Genomic DNA, 19,233 nt, shown 5'->3' with positions numbered 1-19,233 from the left:
GCATGTGTGGCCCATTCTGTCCAGCACACTGAAGTATCCCCTGATCTTAATCAGAACAGGAATGTAATACTATGAAGGCAACCTGATTTATTATTAATGACCATCCCTCTAAAGGGGGGGTTGGGTTCAAAACATGTCTACAAAGTTTTCTACAAAGGATTGACAAATTACTCAAATGAATCCTGTAGAGCATGAGGATGTTTGTATCAACATGATGGGACTTCTAGACATTCCTCTCCTAGGGGAGACCTGTCTGCAGGACTAAACGCGTGCCCTGACACATCCAGGGCTTAAACATAAAGAAAAACCAGGGTGACAAAGACCAGATTGCTTTGTTATGTTTCATGTAAACATGTGCTAAAAGTAAAGTTAGAACAACGCTTTAACACTGTGTGCAATGCAAACCTTCCCTCTGCTGAGATTGATGAACTTCCTTCTGTTAAAATGAAATCAAACGTTATCAAGTTTATTGTTTTCCTGTTTCTCTTTTTCCGTCTCTAACTATTCCAGATTCTTCTGCCGAATTCAACAGTTCTGGTATCAAAACGGAGGGTTATGCTATATTTTTTGGTAATTTCTGCTATTATAATTTTTAAACATTAAGCTTTTCATGACATTTTTTGGCCCATCGAAATTAATGGGCTTCTGCTAAAATTCTACTAAAACTTAAGCTACTTTGCCCTTTAACTACTTCTACATACATTCAGATAGAAATACCATAAAAATTTAAAAACGTTTCCGCACCCTTCGGCAAGTAATGTTTAACTCAGCTTTTTTCTATCTTCTACAGTTTTGCTTCAGTGAAGCTTCAAACTATTTAAGATTTTTTAAAGATTTTTGGTTTTATAATGGAACTCAATGACAGAATCTTTGTGCTCCTAGAGTGAGCCACTCTAGCGCTTTCAAACATTTTACTTTTAGCAAAAAAACTTCTTACTCACTGAATGTTTAAACTACCCATACAAATTATACACCAACCATACGTATTTTTGTAAGTTTTCAGGAAATGTAACCCTCCTTTGTGTGGGATTTACAGTTTTCCTACAGTTTGATATCAATTTATTAAACATAGTTCAACACACATTTTCATCCGTTTTTTCAAGTTTTTTCAATTTCACTCATATTTCACAGGGTGCTGTGTTTTTTCAAAAACAGCCCTAAAGCTTTGTTTCTCTATCCTTCATGAATTAAATGGTGCAAGAATTATATTGATACGACTTATTATGTCAGAGTTATAGGCATTTTTTCGGCACAAGATTGTACAGTACATGCGGTGAGGGGAGACAGTGGCTGAAAAGAACATATTTTAAAATGGATGCCTCTCCCAAATTATTTAATGTACAAACATGAAACTTTGTATGGAACATCTTCAGACCCTTCTAGCACTTATATTAAAGGAATTTTGCCATGCAGCTGGGTTGGATCTATTATAGTATTATTCTTCTGGTTTTCTGTCCTTTCTTCTCAGGCTACACGCCCATTAGAGTGTTGTGGCACATGTTGCTTTTCTAAACTTAAAAGTTTGTAAGCTTTTCTTATTGCTCATTCCTAACACTTTACCAAAGTTTGACTTTCCAAGTTTAGCTTATTTCTTATTAATTTTGTGTCCATATTTTACACTACTTGAACTTTTCAACACTTTAATTAAACTCCTGTCACACTAAGCTGCTCATTCAATACGACATTCCTCAATGTTTTAGTCTCTATCCTTAAACTAAAACTTTTATTTCTTCAACCAGATAAGATTTAAGTTTTTTTTGCTAATTTATTTAATGATTCTGCTTATTTAATACATTTCAGCCTATATTTTCAACACTGGCTTAATTCTGCTCTCTTTTTGGACAGGCTTAAAGCTTTTCTGTTTGCTGCTAATTCATAACAGGCCTTGCATGTTTCTGCTGTTGGCTTCAGCTTACTTGTGTTTTTTTTTTTTAACAAAGAAATTAGGCATTTATCTTTTCTTCTATTTCATATCATTTCAGCAGTTTCTGCCAATTTCAGCTAACAGTTTAGCGTACAGCATTTTCACGGCTGTTTTGCAGGTACAGGTTTTTTTCTAGTTTACTTAAATATCACAGTCAATCCACTCTGGATTAGATCTTCTGTTGGCTGAATCCAGGTCTGGTTTTATATGAAGTACACCAGAAAGAAAAACAGGCTCTGCAAATTGAATCTCATCACAACAGGAGAGAAACTTTGTCCACTTCTACGAGGACACAGCAGGTGGTGAACTTAGCTTACCCGGTCCATGATGTCCAGCTCGCAGCGGAGTCTCTGGATGGCGCTGCCAATCTTGAGCAGCTGGAGCCGCAGAGCGTCATCTATGGGCAGACAGGCAGCCACCCTGTAGGAGAAGTCTGACACAAACAAGGCCGAGGAAGAGAAGACGGATGACATAAAACAGGAGACAGCAAACACAGCACAAACAAAAGCCAGACATCCAGGGATGTGCATGATCGATGAGTAACAAACTGAGGAGTGGCTGACCTACGGCGTTTGTCGGGAGCGAATCATCTTTTAGATTCTCATCCCATTCGTGGAGCTGTTTTTTCACTCTGTTCATGAGGGACTCCTGTGAGGTTGACACAAAGGAAAAAAAAGTTTACATTCACTTAGGTGAGATGTTCATTTGTGAAAGATGGTGCATGTTGTGTCAGCAGCCTGCTGCACTCACAGAGTCATAGAGGGAGTACACCCAGGGTGGCCATGGAGTCAGGCTGGCACTGTGAAACTTTCTCTGTAAACGGCAACAAATCAACCGCTGGTGAATCTAAGCTATGCAGATTTTACCTGAACATCTCCAAGTTCTACTTAGACTACAGGCGTACTTGAACATCACAGAAATACATCACTATGCCTTTAAGTAGCAACTGATGCTGAGCAGACCTCTGCTATTTTTTCAAGTAGAAAAAAAAAAGAATATGAAACATGTGGTGTGCATTTCTATTCAGCCCTCCTTTATTCTGATATTTCTAAACAAAACTCAACAGACATCAGAGGTCCCCTTAAAAGTAAAAAAGGTCCATCTGTAGTAGATTTTTGAAGGCTTCTGAGGTCTGAAGGACGCCACGTAGGTGACAGGGCCAATATCTGGAGCGATTACAGAACCCTGGACATTTATTTGCAACACAAACATTGGACCAGAACCGTAGAGATAGGAGAGTTCTGCTAGCGGTTAGGTTGCTGGGGCATCCAATAGTTCAGCCCCCTTCAAAATACAGGCAGATCTGTGGCAGGCCCGATACAATTACAGAAAAGCTTACTGGTATTCCATATTGGGTTTTTTTTGTGCCTATTTCAAAATCATATTAAATTGACTAAATAATGTTTATAGATGCAACCTCCATCCATTTCTACTGCAATGCCCTGCTAACGCCTATAGTCTTGCTATCTATCCATCTAAATGGCTCTGCAATGGACATAACCTGTAACACACCATTACCATGGTGACACAGCATCATGCAGGATTGCGACTAAAATTCCTGGTAACTGACATACGCATGGCTCTCCATTAAATCTAAAAGCACATATTCACACAGACTACACTTTCAGATTCTATTTGTATTATTTTGGTATTTGTGTAGAAACTCTTCAGCAAGGTGATGTACATAAACAGTTTGTGCATCATTGCAGCTAACATCCTGTTTCCAGCTAAGGGCCCAAATCCAAACTATGAGTTGTGTGGATTTAATTTAGGTCAATCTGCAGGATACTCCAAGTGTCTAATAAATTAATTCTCCTGGTCCTGGGATGAAGCGAAACATTCATCTGACCTGCTGATTCAACCAATGCTGAGCCTGTTTACAGCTCTTAGCTCGGAGTTTGGAGGCGGGGGACATGTGGACCCTGGACAAGGACGTCAGTTGCACGACAGAGAGTGGGTCTGGCAGGATTCGTTCTGGGAGGATCTGCACTTTGGCTTGTTTGATTCTAAAAGGGACACACAAAGGGATGCATGACAGGAGGAGGTTGATGTTAGAACAAAGGCAGCAATGAGCTATTAAATGTCTAAAACTGGCATAAAACACATTTAATGCAAACTAAACTAATACAATGCAATATTCATATCATTGAAAAGCACCAAGATTTGATTTAAGTGAGCAATTGTTTAAATGCTCTCAGTTCTGGAGTTCTAACTATTATAGGAGCTTCTAACAAGATTATGACCAACAATTTATTTGAATTATACAATCAGAACTAAAAAAAGATGGAAATATTTCTTAATAAAGGCTGGTTTGTATTGGAAGGAACACAATTATTTCCTGGCTGAAAGAGGATGGTAGTTAAAATGATCTAAAACAGTGACGAAAGCCGCCTTAATCCAGAACCTCTTTACAGAAAACAGAAAAATAGACAGACTGAAAAAAACCAGTATATCCATGCTTTATTTTATCCACCTAAAATAACTACATTTGAAAAATGTTTAAAGGGATGTTTAATTATTTCATATCGTACCTTATGGCATGACCGGATTCTGTTTTTCTATTGGGATCTCTCCCAGTTGCTCAGATCAAAGGCATTTTTCATTTTTTGGTATTTAAGTCTCTGCTGGTGCTCAATTCCTGACAGACTGTGAGCTCATGAATACTTTTTTTTTTTTTGGCCCAATATGGCTCTTTGAAAAGTTTGGGTTGCTGACCCCTGATGTAAGAAAAATGAAAAGCAAACGTAGAGTGCAAGAAAAACATGGGAAAATAAAGAAAAAAATAGACTCTACTGCACTTGAGAACTTCTGAGGAATCACACCAACAGGTAATGTTCATTTTTAAAATGACTCAGGTTGCCATCTGGAAGAAACTACAACTGAACTCATGAAGATCATGTATGAAATCTTGAGGTGTTAGACTGCCCTCTAGCTGTGAACTAACCAATTAAATTAAGATTCAGGAAGGATAGTTTATTGAAACTTATATAGATTCCTCAGTAAATAACTTTAAGGTGCCTTATATTAAATTCAAATGCTAGATTTCAGGGTTTAGTGTCTGACCAGGGATTTTGTTCTATATTCTCTAATTAGGTTTCTATTACAACCTAATAAGAAGAATATAATACTGCACTCTGTAAGACTACTGTTATTCTGTTATTTGTGGCTCCCCACTGATCGGAGAGGGGAAGTGAAAAAAAGCATTCAGTCCCTGACTGAATGCTTTTATCCCATTATATGGGATAAAACAAACATACCCGTCTGCTTGAGTTCTTATCTCATGGACCTTAAATCTCTGCCTCCCAACAGCTTTCACTTTCACAGTTTCAATGCCATACTCCTGCTCCTCCCTGTATGCGTATATCTCCGCCGTCGTTCCAAATTCAGCCTCCGGTTCTGCTGCATCACTGCAAGCACATAAAGAAACTCTGACGGACTGTTGATCCAGAATGCCTTTAAGATTAAAACAAAGTCTAAAAAATGGCATCATTTCATTCAATATAGCAGATCCCGAATTTCCCCCACTACATGCCTGTGAGCAAGCACAGCAAAGGTCCGGTCCTTCTGAATAACGCTACGCATCATGCTGACTTCCTGCGGCCTGAAGAGCTGCAGGGGCAGCGTCTGACCCGGTACCAGCATCACGGCTGTGTGAGGCAGCACAGGGATGGTCTGGCAGCTGTCGTCATCATGCACTGTGCGCCCGTGAAACTCCTCCATGTCTGAACCCAGGTACTACAATCAAAGGGGTTAGCATTTATAAAAAAAAAAAAATAATAATAATAATATTTAATAAAAGGAAACAAAATTTAACAAGAGGCTTGTGGTAACTGTGGAGGAACAGAAGGAATACACAGCTCAGGTGAGAAAATCTGTCATTTTGATGGACATTCGCTATGGAAAAATGTATGGGATAAGGGAAAGAAACTTGGTGAAACTAGGTGAAAACAAAAATCATAAAGAATCCTGTTTGTAGTTTGCAACTAGCTATGTGGTAAAAATAGCATCAATAGGTAAAAGGTTGCATCAGAAAACTAACCCTGCATATCCTCCTGAACACATCATCCCCACTGTTTCACATAGTGGTGTCAGCATGATGCTGTGGGATGCTTTTCAAGAACAAAATGGGAAAATATTGATGGAGTATAGATTGAAATAAACATATCTGTGAAGATTCTTAGTCATCCAGGTCATGGTGAAGCTTGAAAGGTTCCGTTTAGGCAACCGGACATTTTGCCTCTCATCCAAGAGGCTTCTTCAGTTCTAACTTATGATGGGGAGCATGCTCTTCAGAGTGGTTTCAGTCACAAGCCTCATTGAAGTGTGAGTCAGGTGAGGGCAGGTGAGAGGTGATTCTCCTGGGTATTGTTCCTAAATGTGCTTTGTAAGTAGGATGAGGGTTATGTCTAAGACGACTGCCTCTGTTTAGAGATATTTTTTCCAGGTTAACCATCTTTCTTCCTTAGCAATAATATGGACAATATTGTCCACCTACAGTAATAAATAAATAAATCTCAGTACTCCCTGCAACTAGTTAGAACTGAAGAAGCGTCTTGGGTGAGAGACGAAACTTCTTCAAGAAAACTTCACATCCAAATGCCTAAACTGAAACTTTCAAGCTTGATGGATATAAAAAGAACTGAGTTATAAAAGAAAACCAATTAGAGGCTGAAAAACCTTTGAGCCAGGAAAGGCCCCACATTATATTCTGGGGTTTAAACATATATTGCATGTATATGGTACATATCAATTGTACTATAAACGTATTATTTCTTTAGCTTTGTTTATTTTATATGTTTACCATCTTCGTTTAAGGAAATGTGGATGGAGGGGGAGGAACATTTTACAATAGAAGCCTAAAAAAAAGATTTGCAGAAAGGAGTGATGACGTGAATCATCAGCTGCTGCTCACAGCATGAGATGTGGGAAGACTGGGGTCAAAGGTGATCACGTTGGGCTTTTCCGCCTCGTCGCTGTCTCGGTCCTCAGTCTCCATGTTATCTTCCTCCTCTTCTTCCTCGTTGTCTGTCCAGTAATTGAAGACAGGGAGAAGTGAGTTAGTTCTCTTCTGCATCATCACTCATCCACAGCTACTGAAACCTGTCTATAAGAGCCAGAGGGCTGCTTTCAAAAGGTAAACAAAGAGAGAAAGTGAAAGGGATCAGAGATGGAAGAGTGGTGGCTGTAGAAGCTGAGGATGGCCTGGGTTCAGGCTCTTTTATCAGGAGGAGGACATGAACCGTCTCCTGCTGACCCTGTCAGAGCTTTCTCTGCAGCTCATGGTTACCTGCTAGAAGCTGCAGGTGGTTCCCCATGTTGTTGTTAACGTTATCTTCGCCTCCGCCTCCCTCGTCAGCCATATCCCCTGTGTTTACAATGCCGATTCTTCTTCTACGGCTTCTTCCCTGTGCAGCGCCAACAGGAAGGCAAGGGCGCCACCTGGTGAAGGCAAAGATGAAACAAACGAATTCTTGTCAGCATTAAAAAAACTGGGTCAATAATAATTTATTTAATATTTTTACACTATTTTATTATTTGTATTATTATTTCAACTAAAAAGGTTAAAAAAATTGAACCCATTAAATTCTTAATTAAATGTCCTTAAACATCCTCTATATCAGACACCAGTACTAGAGTGTCTTCTGTCAGAAGTTTCTACTAACCAGCTGCATTCCTGCCTGCAACCATCAACACAACTTGCTGAAATAAGAGTTACACTTATTTTCCAATTGGGCTGAACTGAACTATCATACAAATACTAGCAATCCTATTGTGTTACTATTAATAACTATCATAGAAAGCATAAAAAGAGTAAACACAATTAAAAACAATAGGAAAATGAAAGTAATGAAATAAGACATTGAAATGACCACATTTTCCCCACCCCCTGAGTGTGACATTTTGTCGCATACTAAATACCACCTTTAATCTAGTTAATTCACAGTCCAAGTCCTTTGGCACAGAGGTTGGTCTTCGGTTGTTAACGTTTTGTTACCGATTCGTACTCAAATTTTTCTCTGAACTACGACTAGGCTATTCCACCACATAAATATGTTCTGGTAAGCTCAGGATCACTGGGAGCAAAGCCTCTATTCCAGTATTAAGTTTTTTACAGGAATATGCAGGTTGTTCCTTTACTGAACATCATCAACTCTGACTTCCCCTTTCCGGCATCCCTGCAGCATGTTTCCAACTATTTTCCAACAAAAGCTGTCTTTCAATTAACAGCTGTGTTTAAGCTGATATCAAATAATTACACCAATGTTAACCTGGTTTGGTAGTTGGATGAATTGTGAAGACATATTGCAGTTCCAGATTTTTTTTGGGGGTATCAGAGTAACGGGCATGAATACAAATGTAAAACTAGTTTTCTCATCTGATGGTTGCACAATTTATTTAACCCTGTAATGCCAAATGTATCGTATTTGATACATACGGTTTCTGAAATGTTTTGCATCTGACACCTTTTGCATAATTTAATGGCAAAAACTTTGCTCAAAATCCTATTGTACACAATCAGATATACCTGATAACAGAGGGCAGAAGACTACCCAAAAAATAATCTTGACTTATGGCTTAGTAATAAATTATTAGTATCAAAAATTTATTTGTTTTTTTCTTTTTGCATGTTTTGTTAAAAGGCAAAATAAGGACTTCAAACAAAAAAAAAAGTAATTTTCTGTTTTGTTTTATTCTTGAATCGGGCTTTAAAGGGTTAATGTCCCTCTGAACAGCCAAAGCCATGTAGTCTCTCTGCTTGACCTAAAGCTATTCAACCTAAACATAGTACTGAGCTCATTTGAGAACCTACATTTTGCTCATTAGATAACTGTGCAGAAATACTAATTGAATCAGGAGCTTCAATGTTCCCGATACTCTACAACCTAAGAGTATCAGTTCAATTAACAAGTTTTAAACATACCATCATTTGGACCCATGTTTTCTTTCAGGAAAAGCTATGATTTAAATTAATATATTTTAAGCTAATAAATTCACTGAAATAATTCTCAGGATATTAATTGATCTCCATGCCTTGGCCCCAGCCTTTAGAAGCTTCCCTGACTTTCACTTGTATAGGCCAAGTATAATTTTAAGGTCATACATGAAAAAGTCAGAACTGTTACTTGCCAATTAGCCTTAACCTCATTATAGTTGGTAATTTTGCATTTATAAGCTCAGTTGTACTTATTTGCTTATATTCTCATGTTTTCCTATGCTATGGTATTCTAATTAATGTAATTATGAAGGAAAAAAAAAAAAAACTTCCTTCAGGTCTTGATATGGTTCTGACTTCAAAGGGAGGCAGTCAGCCATCACCACCCTTCATACAATCGTCTACAGCACAGGTACTGCATGGGGGGGGGGGTCAAAAGTTCAGCTTGACTTTTTGTATTCCCCCCTGCAATTTTTGCCACTTATTGAAATGTCTTTATACTCACATTTATTCACACTGTAGTAAACAGATAAATGGAGGCAGATGTGCATTCAGCAACAGCTCTTTCAAGCTGAGCTGGGCACCGTTTCATTCACATCTATCCCATCAACCAGGAATCAAATACTTTCATCCCAGGGTGAAATTACTTTTGTTACATTACTCCTGGAAACCCAGTCAAGTGAAAAGGCCCATTTCCTTTAGTTTTACTCAGGCTGCCAATTTTCCCCCCTTTCTGTATTAGTCATAGGTCAAAATTTAAAACCAAGGGTTGAACCATTCAGTGTGCCAAGATCTAAGATTCATTTCCTGACATTTTATGATTTAGAAGACAATCTCATCCATCTTATAGAGACATTTTCCATCTCAAATCAGCTACCATGAAACCTGATTTCAATGAATGAGGCATGACTGTTTTTGAAATTTAACAGTGTTCATTTATTGTTCAATACACCACATAACAGTTTGCAAGTAAACAAGTATCATGGTCCATGAACAATGCAGCTGCACATCTGATATCCTTCCAGCATCTTTGCCTTCTTCCACTAATGCATCCACAGCTTGCCAGTTTCAGATGGAAAAGAAATCAGGACTTGACACAATTTCAGCAGATGCTTCAAGAGAGCCACTTCCTGGGTGAATGTGTCCATAGATGTGGAGAAGCTCAGATGGGGGTCACAGCTGGCAGGGATGAGGGCTTACTTTGACCTCTGCCTCATCTTTCTCCTTTTACGCTTCAGTCTATTGGAAAATAAAGAAAACCAGTTTACTTTCACTTAAAAATACATCGTCAAAATCTGATCAAGCAACTCTTATGTTCACCCTTAAAAGTATTAGTTATCAATATGCTTGAATAAAGAACCCCCAAACAATGGAACTTTGTTCATACGGTAGGGCCAAATCCATCGATTGCAACGTTCTTTAACAGCAGTCTAAATGCAATTTCTTTGGCCCTCAGGTAATATAATTTTAGTTGTAGGCCATCGTTCCCTTCTGCAGTTATGACCTTCATGCTCACTCTTCACGAGTTTGAATTAAACACTAGACATTTTGTACCATCCATGAATCAGTTTACACCCAATTCAAACCTATGTCTATTGGTTGCTATAAGATAAAACATTTAATCCTCAACTATATTTTCCACCTGGAGACCACCCAATTACTAAGCAGTTTGTGGGAGGTTTTTTCACTGTTTAAAGAATCCTCTGATACAAATAAACTAAGGGGAATAAAAGAACACAGCAGCAGGGAACAAATTGAATTTTGCTATAAAAAAAAAGCAAAGAGTTTAATTAAACCCCCTTTCAAAGTCACCCATATCATGCATGAGTCTCCCCAACTTGTCTCTGCTAGGGAAGTTGGATTAAAGTGCATCATGCAAGTAGGACATTTGAGTATTGCAGAACATCGAGGATTTAAGTTTGAAGGCCTGTGGTTTAAATGCTACCAGAGTCTGCTTTACAGCTACAGGCTCACCTTAGAACTTCCATCTTTAATACTGGGGTATTTTAGAGTTCTTTAGCATGCCAAAAGGTTTGGCAAAGGCTTTGTTATCAGGGAAGGGTTTTTCATTTGAAGAAATTAGCAACTCAATTTTAAGTATAGTTTTTCAATTACTATATGGGAAAACTTTGTTTTCCTATGCCCTATAAAAAGTGCAGCATTTCTCCTAAGGCAGTGGTTCCCAAAGATTTTCTTCTGGGCCCCCCTTTGGATTACAATAAAATTTCCGCGCCCCCCCTAGGGGGCGCGCCCCACACTTTGGGAACCACTGTCCTAAGGGGTCTCTTTCTGGACACATTCTATGCATCTTTATTTCCTTTACAGTGTACTGTGGTCTTACATTTGTACTTCATTGCTTATTAGCCTCTGCTTTACTACAGTCAGCTGAATTACCCCACAGTAATTTAACTTATTCATTTGATTCAGGTGTGTTGGAGCAGGGATGCATTTAAAGCAGGGGTGTCAAAGTGGTTCCAGAAAGGGCAGTGTGGCTGCAGGTTTTCTTTCCAACCAAGCAATAGCACACCAGACTCCAGTCATCTAATCAAAGGAGTCCAATCTGAACACGATGACTTGATGAGATGAATGGAGTCTGGTGTGCTATTGCTTGGTTGGAAAGAAAACCTGCAGCCACACTGCCCTTTGTGGAACCACTTTGACACCTGTGCATTTAAAGCCTGCAAATCTGTAGTTCTAGAGTTTCTGTAATTCTGAACCTACAAGGGTTGTACATTTGTCTTTTTTACAGTTAAGGCATTAAAAGCAGGATGCAATTAATACACTTTGTCAACATTTTCTACAGGCCATTAAATTAGAAAAACCATCTACTCTTCTAGTACAGGAACTCATTATAAACCACTCTACATGACATTTTCCTTAACCTAAAATGTACGTGTTAAGGAATGTTATGTTTAAACATTTGATGATATCGACATGACTACATTGGATGATTGAACTTTACCCATTATAGCTAATAAAGAATGACATAACTGCAATAATAAAATTGGCAGTATAAATGGATTGACGGTTAAAAGCTTACCTGCGCATGCGCTTCTTTCTCCACTAAAACGAAATAAACAGATTGAGTCAGCATAGTTTGATACTAAAGTAGTAATTAGGAAAACATGCTTTGTACAAATAGCATTTAGAGCTTTAAATATAACAAAAATAAAACATGGCGTTCCTCTTGCTAACAGCATGCAGTGAAGCAAGGGCCTTCTAATGCAGATATCGACATAGCTGGGAATTAAGTACCAGACTTTAACATCTAACATTAGCAATAAAGCAAAGAAATAGCAGCAGTGAATACTTTAAAGAAACGTGCTAACCGATAGGGCTCGAGTAAGCAGCAGAGGTGGAACAAGCTAGCAGCACAAAATACGACAAGAAACTTTCCTATAAAATACAAACACTGCTTCTTAGTCTTACCTTGGCTCTCATCGTGTGGAGACCTTTCTGTGAAAATGACACAAACAACTGGTTAGCAACTGCAGATGGTGGGTAAAAATCAAAGATTAATTTGGATTCTGTTTTCGGTAAATCTATGCGCCATACCTCAAAGCGAGAAGAGCAACGGAAAGAGGATGTGACGACGAGGGCGCACGGCTTTTATAAACTAATGACGTCATGCAAGACCGGTATTCTGGGAAATGTAGTCCTGGCGGATTAACTTTCATTGGGAAAATTAAAGCCGTTTTATTCGCCTAACGACTTCTCATAACCTTGTATAAAATGGAGAACTTTAAATGTTTATTATTCTCTACTCTAAAATAAATGTGTATGTGTGTTTTTGATTTTTTATGTACTTTTTTGATGAAATTCCCCATCAGGCTTTTTAGTTATGCGCACCAATTTAACAATATAACTCCTCTAATCACTGTTAATTTATGTGAATAAATAAGTGGGGAGTTGCGGCCTAGTGGTTAGTGCATGGAGTTTGTTTTCCGGATGCTCGGGTTGAGTCCCACTCCCACAGACTGCCACTCTGGGTCCCTGAGCAAAGACCCTTAACCCCACACTGCTCCCTGGGTGCTGCACAATGGCAGCCTACTGCTCCCCAAGGGGATTGGTTAAATGCAGAGGTTCATTTCTCCAATGTGAGATCAATAAAGTTCAATTATTATTAAATAGATTTTGTTTAGGGGAGCAATTCACTCTTTTGACACTTGGTTCAGTCGTAACATTATTCTAGTTTATCAACTGTTTGACAATACTCCACTATACTGTGTTATGAGGGGGTTCTCTCTAAATTTAATATTCCTATTATGGAGAATATGCAAATGTTTTAGGTGCTATTTCTATTGAGATGTTATTCAGACAGAGGTCAAGACTTTTCTCCTTCTCTGGATCTATCCTGCCCAAGACTTCATATCTGACATTGCTGTGAACTTTACTTTTTGCCATCTTCTCCCAGAATCTGTAATGCATTTGTTCTGGTTTTGTACTAATTTCTTTAGCAGCCTTTCTGTAACTATATACCTTCAAACATTTTAGAAAACTATATATATACCAGGGGGAAACATTTTCTGAGTTTCAACAACACAGTCAAATGTATTTCAAGTTCTTTTTATTTCTAAATCATCCATGATAGATTTCTTGTGCATAAATGTAAATGTTTAAAGAAGAAAACAAATTTTTATATCTTCTTTATTGCATCTGCCAAGTGGGTGATGTTTTTAGGATTTTATTGACATTATTATCGGATTGTGCCAAGGCACAATCCATTGACTTTTGCTGATGATCCAGATCAATCTATAACATTGTGAGATGGGGATACTTGATGGAACAAGCAGTTCTCCACTAAACCAGAAGGTAGCAGCAGTGACTTTTGAAAGCATCAGCATCGGACTCAAAAAGTAAACAGGAATTTTATTTAAGTCAAAAACAGAAAAAAGGGAACATTGTTGATTTGTTAGCAGGATCAATGAACAGATTTTAAGAAATAATTTTACCAGAGGTGTGCCTTATGCCAAGAAGGCTTGGTGGAGGTCTGTGCTCTTGCACTACTTTACTAGTATAACTTAATAGTTACATACTTTTCGATTTTTCACTCATCAAAAGGCAAAAAAAAAAAAAAAAAATGGCATATAACCAGGCGTATCAGTGTTCTGTTATGTTTTTGATGTTTTTTAAAGAAAAAGAAAAAAGTACTCCTGATTGTCATGTTTAAAGTTAGGGCCATTTTTAAAAGACAAGTTTTCTGCTTGCTCATTTACTTTGGACTAATTAGTAATAGTATAATGAATTAAGTTGTGTTCTTAATTTTTAAAAGCTAAATGGGAAAACTAAAAGAAAATTCATAAAATGATGGTAAACAATCTCAATACTTTCAGTCTATTTTATGTGATATTAATCTCTTGTCTGACTTCAAAAATAAATACGTCATATTCGGATGCAAAAAAGACTTTTAAGTTGTTTTTTTTTATGTTCAGTTGATACTCAATAGACTGCATCTGCTTCTTGTTGGTTACCATGGATACAGCCCAGAGGCTGGTGGTGATACCATGCTGACTGAGAAGCACAGATGTCTTAAGGAAGTCGTCTGGCTTGCCTGAGAACATCAGTCAAATCCTGTTGCCTGCATGATTTCCGTCAACATCCTCTGGGCCAGAGGGAAAAAAAAAAAAAAAAAAAAAAAGTTAAAACTAGATCCCCAGTATATTTTAGTAAGGTTTTATTTCACATACAAAAAAAAAAGATTGTGATGTAGAAAATTACTTTTTTAAAATCATAAATGTATGTTAATCTATATTGTATTTTTAGCGACTGCCTTTTGAAGTCAACAAATAAGTTAGTAGAGCCTGTGTACAATTCATTCTCATTATGAAACTAGTTTTTCAATGGCTTTGTGAGGAGATTAAAAGCAAAAAGCACCACAAAAAACAGGGATCAAAGCCGGATACCCATCAGGAATAAAACTCAGGAGTTTAAAGCAGCAGTTAGGAAACCAAAAATATTTTATTTAACCAATTGAAAAATTGATTCATCCAACATCACAAAGTATAAAAAATGAAAACATTTTTTTAAAGCTTCTAGTAGAGCAAATAAAAAAAGTCACTGATGATTGCAATAAGTTGTGATTTGCTTCATCAAATTCATTCATCAAACATATTAAAAATTAGAAGGTACTCTACAGCTACACAAGAGCACAAAAGCGCATGTACTTCCTGCAGAGGAGAGCCCACCTGTCCCCACCCGTCCTCATGACCTGCTACAGAAGCACCATAGAGAGCGTTCTGAGCAGCTGTCTCACTGTGTGGTGTGGAGGCTGCAGCTCCTTAGATCGGAAGAAGGTGAGAAGAGTAGTTATAAGAGCATTCCCTCCCTAAGACATTTCATCCGAGCACTTCGTGACTCAGCCTGTAACATTATCAATGACCCCTAACACCCCCACAATGGACTGTTCTCCCTGCTGCCCTCTGGGAAGAGGCTTCGAAGAATTCAATACAGGTCAAAACAGCTTCTTCCCCACCGCCATCAGAATGTTGGGGGAAAAAAAGCTGAATGTTGGAAGAAAAATGAAAAAAAAAAAAGCTGAAATTTGAAAAAAACAAAAAACAAACTCCAAATCATGTACCAAACTGACCATATCAATGCATTTTTTGCACCATTATTTTTTTCTCCCAATGTTTACATTTGATCACCGCTGCTCTTTAAGAAATGGAAATTTCCTGAGAGCTGTAGTTAACCGAATTTTGCTTTGTATACACTCTGTAACAATAAAGTTTGCCTAAGTCTCTGGTGAGATGGGACCAACATCTGACACAAAATCTACTCTGCAGCCCTAACACTTCATTCTCTAAGTGTCACATGGCGGTTCCAGCATGGAGCCATGTATGTGAAGATGTTTCCCTACAGGACAATCCTTGGAAGAAAATTTGGTTTTGTGGTGGTTTACCTTCCAGCAGGACAGCTCTAAACCAGTGCAACATGAAATGATACATCAGTGTGTTAGATTGGCTCATTCCTGATCAAAACTAAGAATTTCAGAAAAAAAAATCCATGCCCTTATGTTCTCTATAAATGTGGGACAGGGCAGCCTCTAAATGTGCAAAAACAGGGTGGCATAAGATATAAACAAAAACCTTTAGCTGTAATTGCTTTGAACGGAAACCTTGACTCGAAGGGACTGAACACCAACGTGCATCACGTTCAGACATTAGAAAAATGCTCTAAAAAGTTTTACATTTTACTCAATTTTAGAAAAACGTTAATTGAAAAGGGTAATTAACATGCATTGATAAACTCAATTGAAAAACGTATGCGAGAAGCTGCATTTCAAAACGTATGGCCTAAATATTGTGGCATGCTTCTTCAAAAGCCAGAGGATAAAAACACCACTATAGGTAGGTGGACAAAAAGCAAAGACACAGAATTGTATGAAAACATTTTATTTTTCACTTTCTTTTAGATGTAAAGTTACTTGTCCAGTGGTTAATTTTGAAAAGCAACATTGTGCTCCTCCCACTATACTTCATTGTTGACAAGTATGAACAAATTGATCTCAGACCTCAAAATGGAAACTGACATGAAATGATCTTATAACTCTGAAGACTCGTCTTCAAACAGGTTTTCCATAACTTTTAACAGCTTTAGTCTCCATATGGCTAAAGCACAGTACAGCTGAAAATGCTAGAAAAGTTAGCGGTTTTTAAACTAGATCATAAGGTATTAATGTTTGTCATCATAAAAGGGGAATGGCAGTTAATGTAGCAGATTGTTCCCTAGTTATGTTTGTTTCCTCTTTTTCCTTTTCTGTATACTTAAAATGTTCTGTCTGGCTCCTTTAAAATCTGGGAATTAAAACAAGGTTTCAAGGGAACACATGAAGTCGTTAAAAATAACTGTCTTATTCTTTTTAACCCTTTACTGCATCATATCTTCAAGAAAAATAATGGATAACCCATGTATATTTTTAAAAGTGAATGTAAACTAGAAACGAGTGAAAATACATACAATGTTGCTGTCAAAAGCAACAGCATTAGCTAAGTTTTTAACTAATAAAGCAAAAATTAATTCTACAAATATCTAAACTAAACATCAACTTGTTTTAGCAAAAATTCTCAGATTGGGGACTTTCAATAAAAGAAGCACATAACACCAAAATGAGGACTTGCTGTGCATCTCATTGACTTTTAAACAGGCCAATTTTCCTCGCTATTGGACCATATCAGGGAAGAAAAGAAACTTAAATGATTTTATCTATGAATACAGTAAAGGGTTAAGATAAATATCGATCTGACGCAGGTATTTGTTTAAATAAATGTTTCAGTTTAATTAGTCAATTATTTAATCGGCAGAGAGGTCAAGAAAACTTGTGATATTTAGCCTCAATTTTCTTTGGGGTCTTGAATGTTTTCGAAAGGCAGTTTTATTTATTTTTTATTCTGCTGCTTCCGTGTCCTCAGCTGGCTGTCCTGTTGCGTTTTCTGCAGTCTTTGAGGCCTAGAGCACAAAAGAAGGGAAGGATAATGGATGAGAGAGGTAAAACAGGCTGATCATTCGTTTCGTACAGCTAAAGGAAGTAAATAGCAGCACACTATCAAAATCTGAAATGTCGGCTGTGTCTGAATGTCCACCCTCAAGGCTGATTTATACTTCGAAACTAGGTCGTCTGCGTAGGTGTCGCAGTGAACAAAAAGATGTCCCCGACCCCTCCGCAGACAGTCTGCTGCACCTCTCCCAAACTGTAGGTGACAGCAGACAGTGCTGCAGACCGGAGGCTGGCTTGTTTTGTTTTTATGACCGTATTTGTGCAAAACAACTCATGAAGTTGGACCAGCTAGAAGAGCGAGGTGCGTGAGAACGCTGGCACCCTTTTTCCACCTGGATACCCGCTCTTTTTCGCCCTCATGTTCCTCAGTTGTCGGAAAAACTCGCCCCCGCTTCGACCGTCTCTAGACCCACAGCTAGTTCCTGATTCTCTTGTGCATAAATCAAAAATGTCTGCATGAAGCTCACTGCGGCGGGGAGTATAACCAGCTCAGAAACACCTAAATCACCAGGTAGAGCGGGGACTATATAGTGGACTTTAGAGTAAACTCAGTTAACTGACCCTTTAGACAGATGATCACTACTTTTTGTTCCCCGTCGGTCATGTGTTTCCGCCTCCCCGTACGGTGACCTTGTTATTTGGTCACCACAAGCCGCTGTGACAACAAATACCATAATGCTTTGCTCTCCTCGCAAAGCATTCCGGGATACATCTGCTCCTCTAATGACCATGGATGATTACTACTCATCAAGGTGCATTCATCTAAAATGGCGTAAACACTAAATAGAGCCCTATATAGTGGTTAGGGCGGACATTAGGACACAGGCTTTTTTTTCTGGGCATCATTTAGTGTCATTACTGCCTCATTTACCTTCTTTTTCTTTTTCTTCTGTGTTTTACGGCTTGCAGAGCTCTGTAGTAAAGCCTACAGAGGAGAGGGAGAATCTTAGACACATATTGTTCACTTGTTAGTATGAACCTAAATCATAACGTTTCAGACTAACCTTTAGCTCTGGATCCTGAACTTCATGCTCTGACTTGTAGAGCTCCGGGTCAAAGGGTCCATTTGTGATTCTATGAGGCCCATTTGCCATCAGCAGCACTGTGAACTTAAACTGTGCAACAAATTCTCCTGAAAGGGAAGAAAATAATGGGAAAAGGTTAATCTTACTAAATTAAAAGACATTGAAATGGTAGTTTAATTCAGGGGTTAGTGCACACAAAGTGATGCATTTCAGGAGGCAAGGAATTACCTCTATAATTGATAATAGTTTGGGCTTACAGGAAACAAAGAACCTAAAGTTTAATTTTCTTGAAAATTAGATTATGCAAGATTATAAAAAAACTTTCAATATGGTTACGTTAGGGCCTACACAACCTCGGAGAAGACTGACTGGCTACGCATAGGTGTTACATCCACTCACATGAATGGAAAGTTGAGTTGAAGGGGAAACTGGTGGTGGGAAAAAGCACAAAAGCAACAGAAATAACTAAGAGAATTTTGGACTTCCTTAGAATCTCAGCAGAGCCATAGGTTGATCGTCTTCACATCACACTACTCTGATGTATAGATTTAAGTTCTGGATGCATACACTGTGCAGCAAGGATGCGTAATTAGTTGCATTTTCAATATAATCATAATTTAACAAAAGGCAGTTTTGAAATCGAAGAGGATCTCAGTTTGTCACATTACTACAGTGGATCAACAGGTGCAAACAAGTAGCAAATGGTGAAATAAGCTGCAACAAAGTACCACGGAAACTCCAAAACATCCAAACAAAAACAAAGACAGACAACAGAAAAACACTGCAAACAAAAATGCTGGGATAACGGCAATAGAAGCAAAAACCTACAATATAAACAAAAGATGCTGTGACCACA

At 38.1% G+C, this 19,233-nt stretch overlaps 2 protein-coding genes and 1 long non-coding RNA gene across 3 annotated transcripts in view; all 3 read right to left on the bottom strand.

The window, feature by feature from the left end:
* Positions 1 to 2,225: 2,225 nt before the first annotated feature.
* On the bottom strand, positions 2,226 to 7,347 carry LOC107082097 (protein cereblon-like). Its single transcript, XM_015370561.1, has 8 exons — positions 7,212 to 7,347; positions 6,837 to 6,949; positions 5,457 to 5,659; positions 5,182 to 5,331; positions 3,774 to 3,930; positions 2,675 to 2,737; positions 2,488 to 2,572; positions 2,226 to 2,357 (listed from the first exon to the last, which is right to left on the bottom strand). Exons 1-8 carry the CDS (start codon positions 7,282 to 7,284, stop codon positions 2,233 to 2,235), a joined length of 969 nt encoding a protein of 322 aa, XP_015226047.1. The 5' UTR covers positions 7,285 to 7,347; the 3' UTR covers positions 2,226 to 2,232.
* Positions 7,348 to 9,770: 2,423 nt separating this feature from the next.
* On the bottom strand, positions 9,771 to 12,469 carry LOC107082076. Its single transcript, XR_001481122.1, has 4 exons — positions 12,414 to 12,469; positions 12,288 to 12,314; positions 11,899 to 11,921; positions 9,771 to 10,097 (listed from the first exon to the last, which is right to left on the bottom strand). It is a non-coding gene; the product is annotated as an uncharacterized LOC107082076 (long non-coding RNA).
* Positions 12,470 to 16,854: 4,385 nt separating this feature from the next.
* Positions 16,855 to 19,233, bottom strand: part of pa2g4 (proliferation-associated 2G4) — an 8,945-nt gene continuing 6,566 nt past the window's right edge. Inside the window, exons 11-13 of the mRNA XM_015370682.1 lie at positions 18,357 to 18,484; positions 18,224 to 18,277; positions 16,855 to 17,303 (exon numbers count right to left, since the gene is read on the bottom strand). Of these exons, the coding sequence (XP_015226168.1) occupies positions 17,241 to 17,303; positions 18,224 to 18,277; positions 18,357 to 18,484 (245 nt within the window). The 3' untranslated portion in view covers positions 16,855 to 17,240. The remainder of the gene's footprint in view (positions 17,304 to 18,223; positions 18,278 to 18,356; positions 18,485 to 19,233) is intronic.

Source organism: Cyprinodon variegatus, unplaced genomic scaffold (assembly GCF_000732505.1).
Source record: "Cyprinodon variegatus isolate N-32 unplaced genomic scaffold, C_variegatus-1.0 Scaffold47, whole genome shotgun sequence".
Taxonomy (NCBI): Eukaryota; Metazoa; Chordata; class Actinopteri; order Cyprinodontiformes; family Cyprinodontidae; genus Cyprinodon; species Cyprinodon variegatus.
Note: the sequence above shows the minus strand (reverse complement) of the source record. Positions and strands in the feature narration are given on the sequence as shown.